Genomic DNA, 14668 nt, shown 5'->3' with positions numbered 1-14668 from the left:
GCCCTGAAGTCTAAGAATAACCTGTAGGGCCCCTCCCTGCCCCGTGCCCTTGAGTTCCCTGGGGCCCAACGCAAGCAGGTGGAGGGAGCAGAGGGCTTCAGGGCGTGTGCGCCCCCAGCCGTTTGGGCTTAAGGGAGCCCCACAGCGACTGAACGCCCCTGCGGACGGTCCACCCTACACGCCGCGCAACAGACTCAGCTGGGGGTGCCGGGAGGCAGGAGGTGGAGGCCTGGGAGCGGGCATCCAGACACTTCTGGTAGCGGAGCTGCAGAGAGGCGGGGGCGGGGGGGGCGGTCACGCTCCAGCCTGCCCCGTGTGGGCCGGGGGCCACCGCTCCACCACCCTACCCGCTTACCATGCACGCAGCCTGCACGGCCTCTGAGAGGCTGGCAGCATTGGGCTCGCACCAGAACATGTGGCAGCAGAAGGAGGCTGGGCCGGCAGCCATGATGAATGCAAACGTGTGGACATCTCTGCCCACGGCCAGGAAGGACAGGAAGCGCACTCGGCACTCCCCCAGCACTGCCTCCGTCTGCGGGGAGGGGAGCCAGTTAGAAAGGAATAGCCTGGCCCTCTTATACTGGGTGCGTGCATCTTACTGACGGCCCTTCCCCTCATTCCCGGTCTCCCCTCCCTGGCAAGGCCCCTCCATACCTTCTCCACCCAGGTCTTTACCTGCTGGTGCAAGATGGTGAGGGTGGCAGGGGCCACGCTGACGTGACTTGGGGTCCACTGCTCACGGCTACTGGAGGACAGGACCGATTCCAGGGCCCCATTTATCACATCTACCCCTGAAAGGTAAGGATATGAACATGGCAATGCCGGAGGTGGAGAGAGGATACCCCCGCTGTACACTAGACTTTCCAGCTCTGCCCAGTCCAGCCCAGGGCCTTTGCTCCATCCCCACTTCGCTAGCCTACAGCCCCGGATGCTGCTGTATCCCTTCCTTGGTACTCTCCTGCTTGGCTTCAGTGACTGGCACTTTTCTAGCCTCTTCCACCTTGAGTCCTAAGCTTGGTTTGCTTCACTGACTCTCCTTCTCCAGCCTCCTAAGCAGACTGAGCCCCCAAAGCTGTCCTCTCCATACCCTGCTCTCCACAATCAGACATTCCAGCGCTTCACACCACAATCCCTTCCAAATCGGCCCCTATAGGCCAGTCCTAGCCAGTCCTCAAGATCCAACCTTCATTTTTGTTTTAAAGATTTCCACTTGAGGAATGTTTACTCTTGTGTCAAGCCGTGCTAAGTCATTACAGTGAACTATGTCATCTGCAGTCTCACAAAAGATCCCTTTATCTCCATTTTATAGATAAGGAAACTGAAGCTGATAGAAACCAGGGAATAAACCTTAGGTCACACTAAGAAGTGGGGATCTGAAGGTAAGCAGTCTGATTCCAGGGCCTGGGTTCTTAACCAGGCCTCTCCCCTGCCCCTTGCCTATAGTCCTAGTTTCGGAACGAGAGTGCTGTCAAAATCTTAGTTGTGGGCTTCCCTGGTGGCGCAGTGGTTGAGAGTCCGCCTGCCGACGCAGGGGACGCGGGTTCGTGCCCCGGTCCGGGAAGATCCCACATGCCGTGGAGCGGCTGGGCCCGTGAGCCATGGCCGCTGAGCCTGCACGTCCGGAGCCTGTGCTCCGCAACAGGAGAGGCCCCAGCAGTGACAGACCCGCGTACCGCAAAAAAAAAAAAAAAAATCTTACTTGTACTCAGTAATTTCTATGACTTGCTCAAAAGCCAAGGAACGCAAGGTTCCTGGCCTTTAGATCAATCAACTTTCCCTTGTAACAATATCTCCTCTACTTCTAACTGCTGTTAAACATTTCCACCCGTGCACCCCACTTTTGCTTGTACTCAGCAGAGAACCAAGGCAGGAGCACACTGGCATGGTGGGGCATGGGTTCTGTTCCCTGCACTGCTCGTGAGCTGGCTGTGGCATCTGGGTACCATCGCAGTGAAGAACTTAGGGTGAACGATGCCAATGCAAAAGCACACACCTCTGTGGTCTGCTCTTGGGCCCTTGTGCCCCTTTCAGTGCCTCTGGGCTCCCACCAGGAGCAGAACACATGGACCCTTTGAGGGCAGAAAGCAGATCTTCCTCGAAAGTCCTCCCTCTTGGCCTTGCTAGCCTTACCTCTGGCTGGATCAAAGCCAAGCTCCTCTCCTAAGCATGAGGTACTCCAAAAACTGGCCTCATCCGATCTGTCAAGCTTCATATTTTACTGCTCCGTGAGCTTCAAACGATTTATGTAGCATTATTAACATCTAATCTTGGCGAATGCCCAGCGAGGCAGATGGGGAATACAAAGTAAGAGAAGAGGATGCCCTTGAAGGACAGACTGTAACTGAGGGAAAAGCCTCTGTCTAGAGGGCCCTTCCCCTCTTGACTGTCTGCGAAACTCCCAGTTCTCACGCCTCAGAGTTCACCCAGGGCCCACCTGGGAGGCCTTCCCTGCTGTAGGGCAGAGAGGGTGTTGCGGGGACAACTCTCAGCATATCTTGTAACTGCTGGGAACCCTTTCTCCACACTGGGCTGTGGCCACCTCAAGGACAGAAACCAAGTTTCATTCATGTCTGTGTCCCCAGTCCTAGCACAGGGATTATCTACTGAAGGAATTCCAGATGCTTGAGCAAGTCACCCTCGAGGCAACATGGGCAAATGCATGCACCCAAACCGGTATAACCAAGCAACCCAGGAGCCACAGGAGGGTGACAACACAGGCAGGAGTGGGTGGGCCAGGGCAGCCTGCAGAGGGCTCAGATGTGAATGACATTGATGCCAGTCAATGGAAAAGCTCAAAGATCATGAGTGTAGACCATACATCAAACTGCTTAATAAGCAGATGGAGCTGCGGAGGTGGCACCTGGCCCCAGGATGGGGCGAAGCAGCATGCAGGCGGGGAAAGCAGTGGAACTAGGTGGCCCGGAAAAAGTCTATTTGGTAACAGCTTGGGACTGAAACCTACACCCTGACCCCAGCCCCAAGCTCCCAATCCCCCTTATATCCTTATTTTTTGTTTGTTTTTGTTTTTGTTTTGGTGGTTTTTTTTGCGGTACGCGGGCCTCTCACTGCTGTGGCCTCTCCCGTTGCGGAGCACAGGCTCCGGACGCGCAGGCTCAGCGGCCATGGCTCACGGGCCCAGCCGCTCCGCGGCATGTGGGACCTTCCTTGACCGGGGCACTAACCCATGTCCCCTGCATCGGCAGGCAGACTCTCAACCACCGTGCCACCAGGGAAGCCCAATGTCCTTATTTTTTTTCCATCTCAGTTGTAGCCTTCTAACATACTATATAATTTACTTATTTTATCTATCCTGAATAGAATGGCAGCTACTTGAAGGCAGGAATCTTGGTCAGTTTTGCTCATTAACACCAAGAACCTAGAGTAGTGCGTGGCACAAATCAGGCACTCAATAGTCATTTGTTGATGAACGAATGATTAATGAGTGAATATTGCAGCTTCAGGAGGGATCAATGTTAAACTCATGGAGGTTAAAAAGGGAGCACAAATAAAGCACGAAGTGGGACTTCCCTGGTGGCGCAGTGGTTAAGAATCCGCCCGCCCATGCAGGGGACACAGTTCGATCCCTGGTCCGGGAAGATCCCACATGCCGCGGAGCAACTAAGCCCGTGCGCCACAACTACTGAGCCTGTGCTCTACAGCCTGCGAGCTACAACCACTGAGCCCACGCACCCCAACTACTGAAGCCCGCGTGCCTAGGGCCCGTGCTCCACAACGAAGAGGAGACCCCGCTCTCCGCAGCTAGAGAAAGCCCGCGCGCAGCAACGAAGACCCAATGCAGCCAAAAAATAAATCTTTAAAAATAAATAAATTTATAAAAAAAACAAAAATAAAGCATGAAGTGAGTTTAGGGACTACTGTGTGAAAGCTGTGGCTTCAACAGAGCAGACCCACTGAGCTGATGGACGGCAGAGGGGCCGTCAAGGGCTACAGACAGTTGCTTTAATGTGGTGAGAACTTATGTGAGTGGCAGGTGGACAGGGGAGCAGGGTAGTAACTGCAAGAGGCATGAAGTTGGGGGTGAGGGAGAGGAGGAAACCAGCACAAAGGTGAAGGGCTCAGCCACGCCTCCTTCCTGCTCCCCCAGCAGGACTTTCTCGCCTGCGGTGGCAGTGCCACAGAATCCAATCCACTCCTCTCTGCAAATCCAGGCCTTCCTTCAAACCCCAGCTAAATCCCCACCCTCTCCAAGAAGGTTCCCTCACTGAATGTAAGGTGCTGGTCACTAGTCAGCATGGTTTGAGAGGAAGAGCAGAGAACTGAAGATGACCAGGGTTAGAGTCCTTGGTCTACCATCTCCTGGGCTATGTCATCTGAGGCATTCTTTCATCTGTGTGTTTGGTTATCCATTCACCCAACACTGTCGAGTTCTTCCTAAGTGTCTTTTAACACGACACCCAAGCATTTCTTAAAGCCATCTCTTTTTTTCCCCTCTGACCTCACTCCTCCACTGTCCATTAAATGTTGGAGGGGCTCACCGCCAGGCCCAGGCTCGTTTGCCTTCTCGCGGTGGCTGCCCACTTTCTGGGCTCGATCTTCTTCACACTCGTGGCTTTGATTACCTCTCTAACCCACTGGTGCCCACACTTGTATCTCCAGCCCAGACCCCTCTTCCGTGAATCCAGAAGCCAATGTGAGTCTGCCGCTCACCTTCCTGAAGGCACATCAGACTCAGCATGCCTGAAAACTGAACTCAAATCTCCAAACCCAAACTGGCCTCTTCCAGTGCTTCCTACCTTTAGAGAATGGCACCACTATCTGGTTAGCTCCGAAAGCCAGGGGTCAGCCTTAGTGCCTCTGTCCCTCACGCCACATCCAACCAATCACCAAGGCCTCTGCTGACTTTAATTGTCTAATCGTCTCTTGAATCCACACACTCCTCTTCAGCCCCAGCACAGTCCAAGATGTTCTCATTACTGGCCACAACTACTGCAAGGTCCTCCTGGGTTCCCCACGTCCCCCTCCACCTGCTGAGCAGCCTTCTCCACTGGTATAGCCAAGGTGAGCGTTACGAAACTCCAATGATTACGCCTAGTGCACTCCAGAGAAATCCTCTTCTAACTCCCTGCCGCTCTTAGGACGAAGAACAAATCACTAACGTGGCCTACGAGGTCCCGCAGGGCCTGACTGCCACCGAGACCCCAGCCTCATCTGGCGCGGCTGGCCCTCTCTCAATGCCTTTGAAGTACCAAGGTGCCTCCCATGATGGGTCCTCACACTGCTCACTCTGCCTGGAGTGATCTTTCCCCCTTGACTCCTGTCTCCATTCCACCTGGCCACATTAGATCCTACTCATTTTTTAAGTCTCAGTTCAAATGTCACTTTCTCAAGTCTTTTTGGACTCCCTAGACTAAATGAGGCTCCTCTGTTACACAGTTTCATAGCATCTTGCTACTTTCTTTCAGCGAATGACTCAACTTGTAATTTTACATTTATTTATGTGATTACTTGATTTATTCCTCTTTTTTTCTACTGTAATCTCCTGTAACCTCCATGAAAGCAGGGCTGCGGCCATTGTTCTCCCAGGACCTGGTACATGGTGGGCCTCATAGGTATTTGCTAAGTGAATGAACAAGTGAATAAAAGGCACCGTAAAAGCACTAGAAATATGAGTGGACCTAATGGTCTCTAGCCTCAGTTTACCTATAAGGTGGGTATCATCATAATCCCAGCCTCACAGGATCCGCAAGAACTAAGTGACATGTAAGGGAGTGCTTTTCAGGCAATGAAGCACGTTGACAGATATGCTCACTGCTTCCTCTCTAGATGCTCACAGCCCGTGCCCAACCCGGCTCCCGGCTGCTCCAGCGTTTCCAGTCATCAAAGACCCGCCTCCCAGCCTAACCAAAGCTTTTCTGTGGGATTCAGGAGTGGGTCTCCCTATACGCCCGGTTCACTGGTTCACAGTGAGTGAAGGCAGCTGGGACAGAAGTACAGGAGGTGGGATGCATTTCGAAGGGCAGGGAGACGTCAGCATGAGGAAGGTCTGGCAGGAGGGGCCACTGGGAGGCAGAGGGCGGGAGCAGAGTTTGGGGATCAAGGGGGTGGGCCCTGCGTGAAAAAGGACACACATACCAACAGGCTTAGCAACAGGCACGTTCCCCAGGTAATAGACTTGGAACTTCTGTACCAACTCATTCTTAGGCGCTGGGAATTCCACTGCGGGGAAGAAAGAAGAGGATCAATCATAGCGGCAGACCTTGCTCACTGCCAGTCCCCACCACCAGGGTATAAGCTGGACATTCACCCCGCCAAGGCCCTACCTCCACCCCCTCCCCCTGCCTCCCTTTAACCAAAGTCCCTCCACTTATTTGACCCAAAGAATTGAGCCTCCATTTTTCTATCACCCTGTCCAGTAGCTCGTGCCTCTTCTTGGGTCACCCCACCCTTGCCCACAAAGCTGAGACAGACCTGGCAGGGCTGTGACACTGACCTTGGAAAGGGACATCCACAAGTTTAGAGTGGTCCAGAGAGAGTCCATTTACCAAGCAGCGGGCGTTGCGCCGTTCGGCCATGATCTGCGGAAGGGGGAAGGGGGAGGGGAAGAGCGAGGAAGGGTGCGTTAGGCTTCACAGCCCTGGAGCCCCCCACCCCGCCTCAGTGACCCCACCCACATCCTTGTAGAGCAGAGGTGGCAGCTAGCCCAGGGTGCGAAGGGGGCCGTGCCTTAGAGCAGATCTCATGCAGGCTGGTGGCGATGTTCTTGGCGGGTGCCTCACAGCGAAACACGTGGCACTTGAGCACCTGGGTCAGCTTATCGCGAGCCACGTAGGCAAAGTCCCTGTTGGGGGGAGGGGCACCTCAGCGTCTCCCAGTGCCCCCTGGTGCCGAGCCTCATTCCACCCCACCCACGCCCTCCCCATCCATCGCAGCTCCTCCAGGGCTTCTGCCCTCGGGATGGGCTGCTGCGGGCGCTGCCTCCCGGCCGGAGGACAGACAGGCAAGCATGCCGAGGTCGAGGAGGACGGGCGAGCACAGCGGGCAGGAAGGGGCAGGGCAGAATAGGGGAACTTGGGTGCTTCATGGCATCTGGTCCAGGTGTGGGAAGAGGAACGGTCAAGGCAAATTAGGCATAGTACCTCTCTCTGGGTCCGGCAGCACAAGAGAGGCAAAGAGCAGAGTTAGGGAGGAGGGCCCCACTCTGACTGTCCACCCCCCCAGGACCCCTGGCCCTGCTCCCACCTTCCGCTGTCCCGCCCGACGCCCCACACGCGAATGCTGACGATGGGCTGGGTGTGCAGCAGGGCCTGACTGTGCGGCTCCACCAGCTTTAGCGTCTCATCCTCCAGCTGCAGCAGCAGATCCTTTCCCTGCAGGCCCAGGAAGCGGACGCTCAGCGGTGCCCCAGCTGGGAAGGTGGCTGAGCTTTGCCACTTCCAGCTTGAGGGAGGGTGAGCCCCAGCTCGAGGGCCCTTGCTTTGGTGTCGGACCAGCCACCCTGCAGCCCCCCTCTAGTAAAGGTCCCACCTGTCACCTCTAACGAGACTCCTTTTATCATCCCCATCGCCGTTAAACAACCGTCTCCCAAGGTCCCAACGTGGAGTCACACGTCCATCTCACAGGCTGTCACCTGGTGGGTGCGCACCTCCCTCCCCAGCCCCTGGGGCGGCAGCTGGGCTCTCCCAGCTCTCACAGTTCCCTTCACTTCTCCGTTGCCCGGCCACCCTGCCAGCTCAGGCCCTCACCTCCCCCCAGCCCCCAGACATGGGGTCGTGCAGATTGTTTTTGTGGTAGGAGAGCTGACGGATGCAATTGTTGACTGCCACACTGCTGCGGCCAGGGGCCAGCTCCTCCTCCGTCATCTCCACCCAGCCAAGGGAGCGCACGGCGAAACACTGCCAGACACAAAACAGGGGGCGGGAGATAGAGGCTCTGAGCTAAAATCGGAAGAGCCCCCAGCCCAGGACGCAAGGAGGTTTGCTGAGACCAGAGGAGTTCCTGACTCAGAACACAGTGGGTGGGAGGGTATAAGACTAAGAGGCTCTACAAACAGGATATAGTTGCAGGAGGGGTGCTGGTCTCAGAGGAGACCCCTGCCAGTCGAGGAAGCGTCTGAGCCAAGCCTGGAACAGCCCCCTGCCAGGCCACGGGACTGGTTGAGTTAAAAACTGAAATGCCTCCCACTCAGACACAGGGGTCTCTGCTGAGACCTCAAGAGCTCAGGACTTGGCAAGCTGTACTGAGACCACAGAGGCCCGCAGAACATGACCCAAGGGGCATTCCTGTACACAGGGGGGCCCAGCGTGGGAACGGGCATTGGTCTTGAACAAACCTTGATCCCTGGGTTGGCATTCCGTGGGGGCAGCTTCTCCTCCTCTTGGGGCAACGGCTCTGGGCTGGAGGCAGGTGGTAACACTTGGTACAGGCCCCCAAACGGGGAGCTGTCCCAAGGTCCCTTCCAGACAGACCCATCCCACTGTCAGCCCACTGTGTCATGCCTTCCCACTTACCTGAGGCTCTGAGCTGGGAAAGGCAACGTCCCCTCCTCAGGGTCCTTCAGTCCCAAATCCATCGGGGCCTCCTCACTGGGCTCATCCTTGGGAAGGGGAGAGAGGAATCAGGACCAAAATGATGCCCCTTCTCCAGCTCCTCCATTGTGAAGGAGGTCCCCTCACTCACCTTCCAAAATTCTCCATCCTCGAAGCCTTCTCCATGCGTGAAGCCGGTCCAGGTGAGCTAGGAGGGGTGGGAGCCAGGGGTGGGTGGTTCATCTAGCAACAGCAGCGCCACCCTCCCCCCGGGTCAAAACCATCAGGCCCGCGAGCCTCACCTGGGACTCTTCTCGGGGGCTGCTCCCCTGTGATGGGGAGGCCTGGCCCGGGGGCTCCCACTGAGTGGTCCCTGTTGGGATGTGCCAGTAGTAGGTCCCTGAGGTGTCCTGGACCCTCATCCATCCAGCTGGCAGGTCGGAATCCGTCTCGAAGGCGTTCGGGTTCCAAAAGGAATCTGCTAGGTGGGGGGGTCTTGGTGAGGGTCTGCCCACCCAACAAGCAAATCATGGGTGCTATGCCCAGTCCCCTCCCAAGACCCCATGGTGGAGGAAGGGCAGGGGAAGGGCTCCAGCACAAGGTTCCTGCTTCCTCCTAGAGCTTGAAGTCTGGAGTCACAGCATGGGGGGCCCCCAGCGGGAGACGTGACTCAGGTCTCCTCCCGGGCTCTGCTCCTGGCTAACATGGCCAAACAGAGGGAAGGAGGGAGGCAGAGAGAAGGGAAGGAGGTTGAGTGACCCCAAGTGACCTCCTGTCGTACATACCCGGATCCCAGGTGCACACACTTGGCAGCTCCTGCACACACAGGTGCACACAGACATACAACATATACAAGCCCTACCACATACCTGCACAGCCACCACAGACCCAAGGGTGTACGCACACGGGAGATGCCCGCAGACAGCAGGTACCGCGTACGGGTGCGCGCGCGTCCGCAGGGGCAGACACACACACACCAACTCCAGCCGTCCACTAATGCGGCCACCACACAGAGGAGTGCACACACAGTGACACAGTCCAGCCCCTGCCCCGTGTGTGTGCGGAGACCACACCCACAGTGACCCCCAAAACGTGTGTGGGTACCACACGGACACTGAGTACACATTCAGACACACAACATATGTCAGCCTCTGCCACACGTGTGCAGATACCGTAGACACCCACAACCTAACCCTTGCCACACACGAGTGCAGGCAAACATTCCACGCACAGGCACACACACCACGCACCTGTGACATAGTCCCTCCTCCCCCCGCAGAGCCACGCCACTCCAGCCCTGCAGCCCAGCTCAGGCCTCCACCACTTCTGCGCTCCCTGCCAGCCCCGCCCCACATCATGCCCGGGGCCCGTGCTGCCCCTCACCTGGGCTACTGTCCTGCAGGACGATGGCCAGGAAGAAGTCCTGGGAGAACATGGCGCTTGTTCCCAGCCCCTCCTGCCTCCACCCTCCCTCCTCACAGCCCCTCCAGCCCAGCCAGCTGGGCTCACAGCCTGGTGCTGGGCTGCAGAGAAAAGCTCATCCCGCCCCCTTCTCACCAGGGCAGAGCGCCTGCCAGGCAAGATCCTCCCCCGCCTGGAGCTCACTAGGGAGGGGCCAGGACCACCAGGTAAGGGGACCCCATTGGGGTGGGGATGTGGGGTAGGGCTCATGAGACCCCAGCCTTCCCTGCTCACATCTCTTCTTTCTAATCCTGCGTCCCCTCCCCCCAGTCCTGAATCTCCATCCCACCCCAAAGCGGTCACCTCGGTGCCACAGTCAAGCCCAGCCTTAGGGACACCAGGAGGCTCAGCCCTTCAGGAATCCCCCAGCTACCTGGGGCCCTGCAAAGCCTAGAGCTCTCAGTACAAACAGGGTGTGGCTTCAAGGCTCCCGGGGATCCCTCCCCTGCCCAGAACCTGCCCAGCAGTTCGAGCGGAGAGTGGGCTTCAGGGGCTGGGCCCCAGCAAGCTTGAGGCTGGGCTTGGGGCTTCCCAGCACCAAAACCCCTCACCTGCCAGGGCCCAGCTAGGCTGCAGCGTCTCCTCGGCAACCGCAGCACCAGGACCGGCTGGGAGCGCCCAGACTGCTGACGTGCTTCCCGTTACCAGGGAAACCAGGAATCCTGACTGGTCCAAGAGGCAGCACTGAGGGACAGGCAGTCCCCAGACCCAGGCTGCTGGGCAAACAGTCACGGAGGGCTGGGAGTGGGCGTGGTTACACCAAGGTGGCTGCATACCTGATGTGAGGGTCATTGGGGCCGAGGTGCCTCACTGCCCTCAGCTTCCAAATGAGGTGGGCCCACCGAGGAGGGGCTCTTCTTGCCCATCCAGCCTCTAGGTACCCATTAACCCTCCCCTCCCCTCAGGCCCTAGGGAATCAGAATGCCCGCTTTTCCCCAGAGACCCTCCATCGTCTTCAGGGCTCTCCCAACGAACCTTCCAGGAACACCACACCCAGGGCAGCCGTGCTCCGCAGAGCCACACCTTTCTTCCTGAAGGGTCACAGACCCCTTGAATCTGCGGACCAGTTCACCATCTTCTGACTGAGTCACACACACCAATCCGTCTGCCATCCCTGTCAGCCTGCACCTTCCTGCTTCAAAGAGCTTCATCCTTCCGATCTGTCCTGGAGGGGCCGCTCTCCCCCCTTGACCATCTGGGAGGCCCTTCTGGAGCTTGGCACGTCTCCCTCCAAGCACAGCCCCACCCCGGCCTTTGCTTCCACAAGCACGCATTTATTCAGGAATGTACACTTTCACTCCTGCACCAATTCATTCCGGTGCTCCTTCACGCACTCAGAGGTTCATGTATCATTCATTCACCCACGCATGCCTCCCAGGCTAAGCCAGATGTAGTCATTTGCTCAGGAGTCAGGAACGCTCTCCTTTCCCCACCCCCACGCACGCCTGTAGTCCAGACTACTAGTATCTTCTACCTGGGTCAATGCAGCAGCCTCACGAAGGGTCTCCCTCTTCCTGTTTAGTCTCCTCCAGTCTGAGCTGCATGCTACATCCCAAATGACTGTCCCAAAATGCTAACCTTCTCTCCAGTTGAATACTCTAATTGTTTTCTCCTTGCCCTCAGGATAGAACCCAAATTCCTCTACAAGGTTTGTTTGCTGTTATGAGCCCCTAATCACCTGCCTCTCAGCCTTACCTCTGACCACCCTCCATACCTCTGGTCTCTCTCTCCCTGCCTGGGACACACCCCTTATCCTCCCTGAGCCCAGCCTCCCTCCCCTCAATCTTGACCCGGCACCAGCCACTCCTCCTTCCAGCATCAGTGTAAAGGTCGCTTCGCAAAACTGACCCACCCCCTCTCCCCGACCATGCACACAGGCAGGGTGCGTGATGTCCCTCCTGCACCTCCCCGACCCCAGGGCCCAAACAACCTGTTTACTTCTGTCTCCACCCTAGACTGCGAGTGCCATTGAGGGCAGGAACATCTGACCCCCGCAGTATGTATTCTTAGCATTTAGGACAAGGCCTGGCAATGAGTATGAAGCCAACACAGGTAGGAAAGTTCATTCATTCAACATTCATCATTTGGTCATCATTCATTCATTCATATACGCATGCATGCAATCAACAACTTTGTGGAGATCCTAGGGTGGGAAGGAGAAACTAATGTTCGCTCAATTCTACCACATTCCTACAGGAGCCCAGACCTCCTCCGTGGCCTTCCTGGTCATAGCAACACAGTTACAAAAGAGGCAGTGACGCAGCCCCTTCTGCTACCCTCAATTAACACAGCCTCCAGCAGAGCTTGATCCTTGCCCATCCTCTCGCCACACCAGCTCGCTTGCTGAGGTCACTGCCCACACCCAGCATACCCTTCCCAGCTCTTCAGCAGTTCTGTCCTCCCACTCCCAGAAAGCTCATAGGAGCGGCCACTACAGTGACCATTCAGGGGCCCCAGAGCAGCCAGGCTCTCCATTATTTGGTCCCAGATTCACACCCCCTAAGGCAGAGGTTGCAAATAAGCAACCTGCAGTCTGATGTAAACCTCAGATAGATTTTGTTTGGCCTGCATGGTGCTTTTTTAAAAAACAGACTTGGTTGCTAACATTTAGAAATTGGGATGTTTCACATCAATATCTAGTTTTCAGTTTCCCTTGAAAAGTTACACGAACTGGCTCCATTGAGACTACATTTCCCCCCATCTAACCCTATAAAAACCAGCTGGAGTGGAGTAGTAGCTGTTCCCTGCAAAAGGGACCCAGGCAATGACCACTGACTGCCGCTAACATCCCCCTAAAGACAGGCAATCAGACTTTGTCTTTGGTAGAATTACTCGATAGCACCTATGAAGTGTTCTTACAAAAACAAAACACAAAGAACCCCTCAAATCTGAATCTGATCAAGGCTCTAGAATTCACTGTCAATTTACAGGAAATCCAGGGAAAGAGGAACATGTTCAACACCACACAGGGAGGGTCTGCAAATCCAGACCACGGAAAGCCCAGGGCAAACAACACAGTGGCTTCAATTAAAACAACAACAACAAAACACTGAGCAAAAATAGAGAGATGGAGGAATAATGTACAGATCAAAAGAAACCTTGACATATTGACTATCAAAAGGTCTGTTCCTGGGCTTCCCTGGTGGCGCAGTGGTTGAGAGTCCGCCTGCCGACGCAGGGGGTGCGGGTTTGTGCCCCGGTCCGGGAAGATCCCTCATGCCACGGAGCGGCTGGGCCCGTGAGCCACGGCCGCTGAGCCTGCGCGTCCGGAGCCTGTGCTCCGCAACGGGAGAGGCCACAACAGTGAGAGGCCCGCGTACCACAAAAAAAAAAAAAAAAAAGGTCTGTTCCTATTTGGATATTGATGCAATGAATCAAAACTTTTTAAAAAGAGTGGGGAGGACGTTTATCAGACAACTGGGAAATGTAAACATTGACTGGATATTCGATGATATTAAGGAATTATTGCTAAATTTCCGTAGGCATGATATTGACATTGTGGATTTTTTTTCAAAAGGGTTTCATCTTTCAGAAAGGTATGAATGAGTGGGGACTTCCCTGGTGGTCCAGTGGTTAAGACTCCGAGCTTCCACTGCAGGGGGCGTGGGTTCGATCCCTGGCTGGGGAACTAAGATCTCGCATGCCGCATGGTGCAGACAAAAAAAAAGCATGAGTAAACATTTACGGACGAATTTGCTTCAAAATAACCTAGGCTGGGGCCAGGAGTAGGTGCGGGTATAGATGCAGCAAGGTTAGCCACGTGTTGCTAATTGTTGAAACTGGGTCATGGGTAAATCAGGCTCGTTATTCTATTATTTTTGTATATGTCTGAAAATGTCCATAGTAAGTTCTTTGAAAGGGGATGACATGCTGCCCTTGGCTCATCTGAACTGCATGCTCCCTGCAAAGGTCCCCCAGTTTGGGGTCTGGGTAAGGTGCCTGCTGCCTGGTGTGGGAGGAGTCTTTCCTGACACTAACATCCAGCCCAGGCTTGTGGCTGCAGCCCATTATCTCTGCCCTTTGCTCCTCAGCTGTCTGCATCTCTATGTGACACTAGCAAATGCAGAGACTCAACTTATTTAAATGGGACACATTTAATGGTCAATCCTGGGAGTCCTAATATCTATCCCCCCGACCCCAACAAAGCATATGTTTATTTTTCCTTTGCTTCCTAACTTTTAGTCAATATCTTATTCCTGACTAAACAGTACTTTGCAACGTCCCGTGTGGTGCTCTGCACACAATACCCCACTCTTTTCCAAACAGACCTCTGTGGGGAGGAGCTGCCTCTAAACAACAGCCCGGAGTGCACCTGGGGGGCTCATCGTGCTGTAGGCATCCGTGACAGCGTAGGGCCAAGAGCTCGGGTCTGCACTTGGACTTGGTTTAGATCTCAGTTCTACTGTGATCTCAGACTGTCTGTGACCCTGGGGAAGGACGAAACCTCTCCAGGCCTCTATTTTGTCACCTGTAGTATGGGCATAAAAAAATAGGATTCCATACGATAACGCTGAGAACAGCGCCAGTACCTGGTAAGTGCCTCATAAACAGACCTAGGCCACCATCCACTGGGAGTGTGGGATGGATGAGTCTATCAACTTGTTCAAGCACTCTCTGAATGTAGGGGCCGTTTCCTTCAGGAAAACCTGGGCGTGGCCTGCTGAGGACTGAGGATACAGGCTCTGTGACTCACGCCCAGGCTGGCCCTCTGTACGGAGGGA

At 55.4% G+C, this 14668-nt stretch overlaps 1 protein-coding gene across 3 annotated transcripts in view; it reads right to left on the bottom strand.

Moving 5' to 3' along the window:
- Positions 1–6: 6 nt before the first annotated feature.
- Positions 7–14668, bottom strand: part of APBB1 (amyloid beta precursor protein binding family B member 1) — a 22684-nt gene continuing 8022 nt past the window's right edge. For 2 of the 3 annotated variants that reach the window (XM_024757096.1, XM_024757094.1), the window contains exons 3-14: positions 8789–8967; positions 8638–8694; positions 8469–8554; positions 8291–8354; positions 7704–7853; positions 7201–7328; positions 6685–6799; positions 6452–6536; positions 6094–6177; positions 676–791; positions 356–532; positions 7–265 (exon numbers count right to left, since the gene is read on the bottom strand). In XM_024757096.1, coding sequence (XP_024612864.1) covers positions 98–265; positions 356–532; positions 676–791; positions 6094–6177; positions 6452–6536; positions 6685–6799; positions 7201–7328; positions 7704–7853; positions 8291–8354; positions 8469–8554; positions 8638–8694; positions 8789–8967 — 1409 coding nt within the window. In that variant the 3' untranslated portion in view covers positions 7–97. The remainder of the gene's footprint in view (positions 266–355; positions 533–675; positions 792–6093; positions 6178–6451; positions 6537–6684; positions 6800–7200; positions 7329–7703; positions 7854–8290; positions 8355–8468; positions 8555–8637; positions 8695–8788; positions 8968–14668) is intronic. The other variant, XM_024757097.1, reaches the window with a different exon arrangement.

The sequence above is a fragment of the Neophocaena asiaeorientalis genome, unplaced genomic scaffold (genome assembly GCF_003031525.2).
Source record: "Neophocaena asiaeorientalis asiaeorientalis breed wild unplaced genomic scaffold, Neophocaena_asiaeorientalis_V1.1 scaffold504, whole genome shotgun sequence".
NCBI classification, from domain to species: domain Eukaryota; kingdom Metazoa; phylum Chordata; class Mammalia; order Artiodactyla; family Phocoenidae; genus Neophocaena; species Neophocaena asiaeorientalis.
The sequence above is the reverse complement of the archived record's forward strand: the minus strand, read 5'-3'. Positions and strand labels throughout refer to the sequence as shown.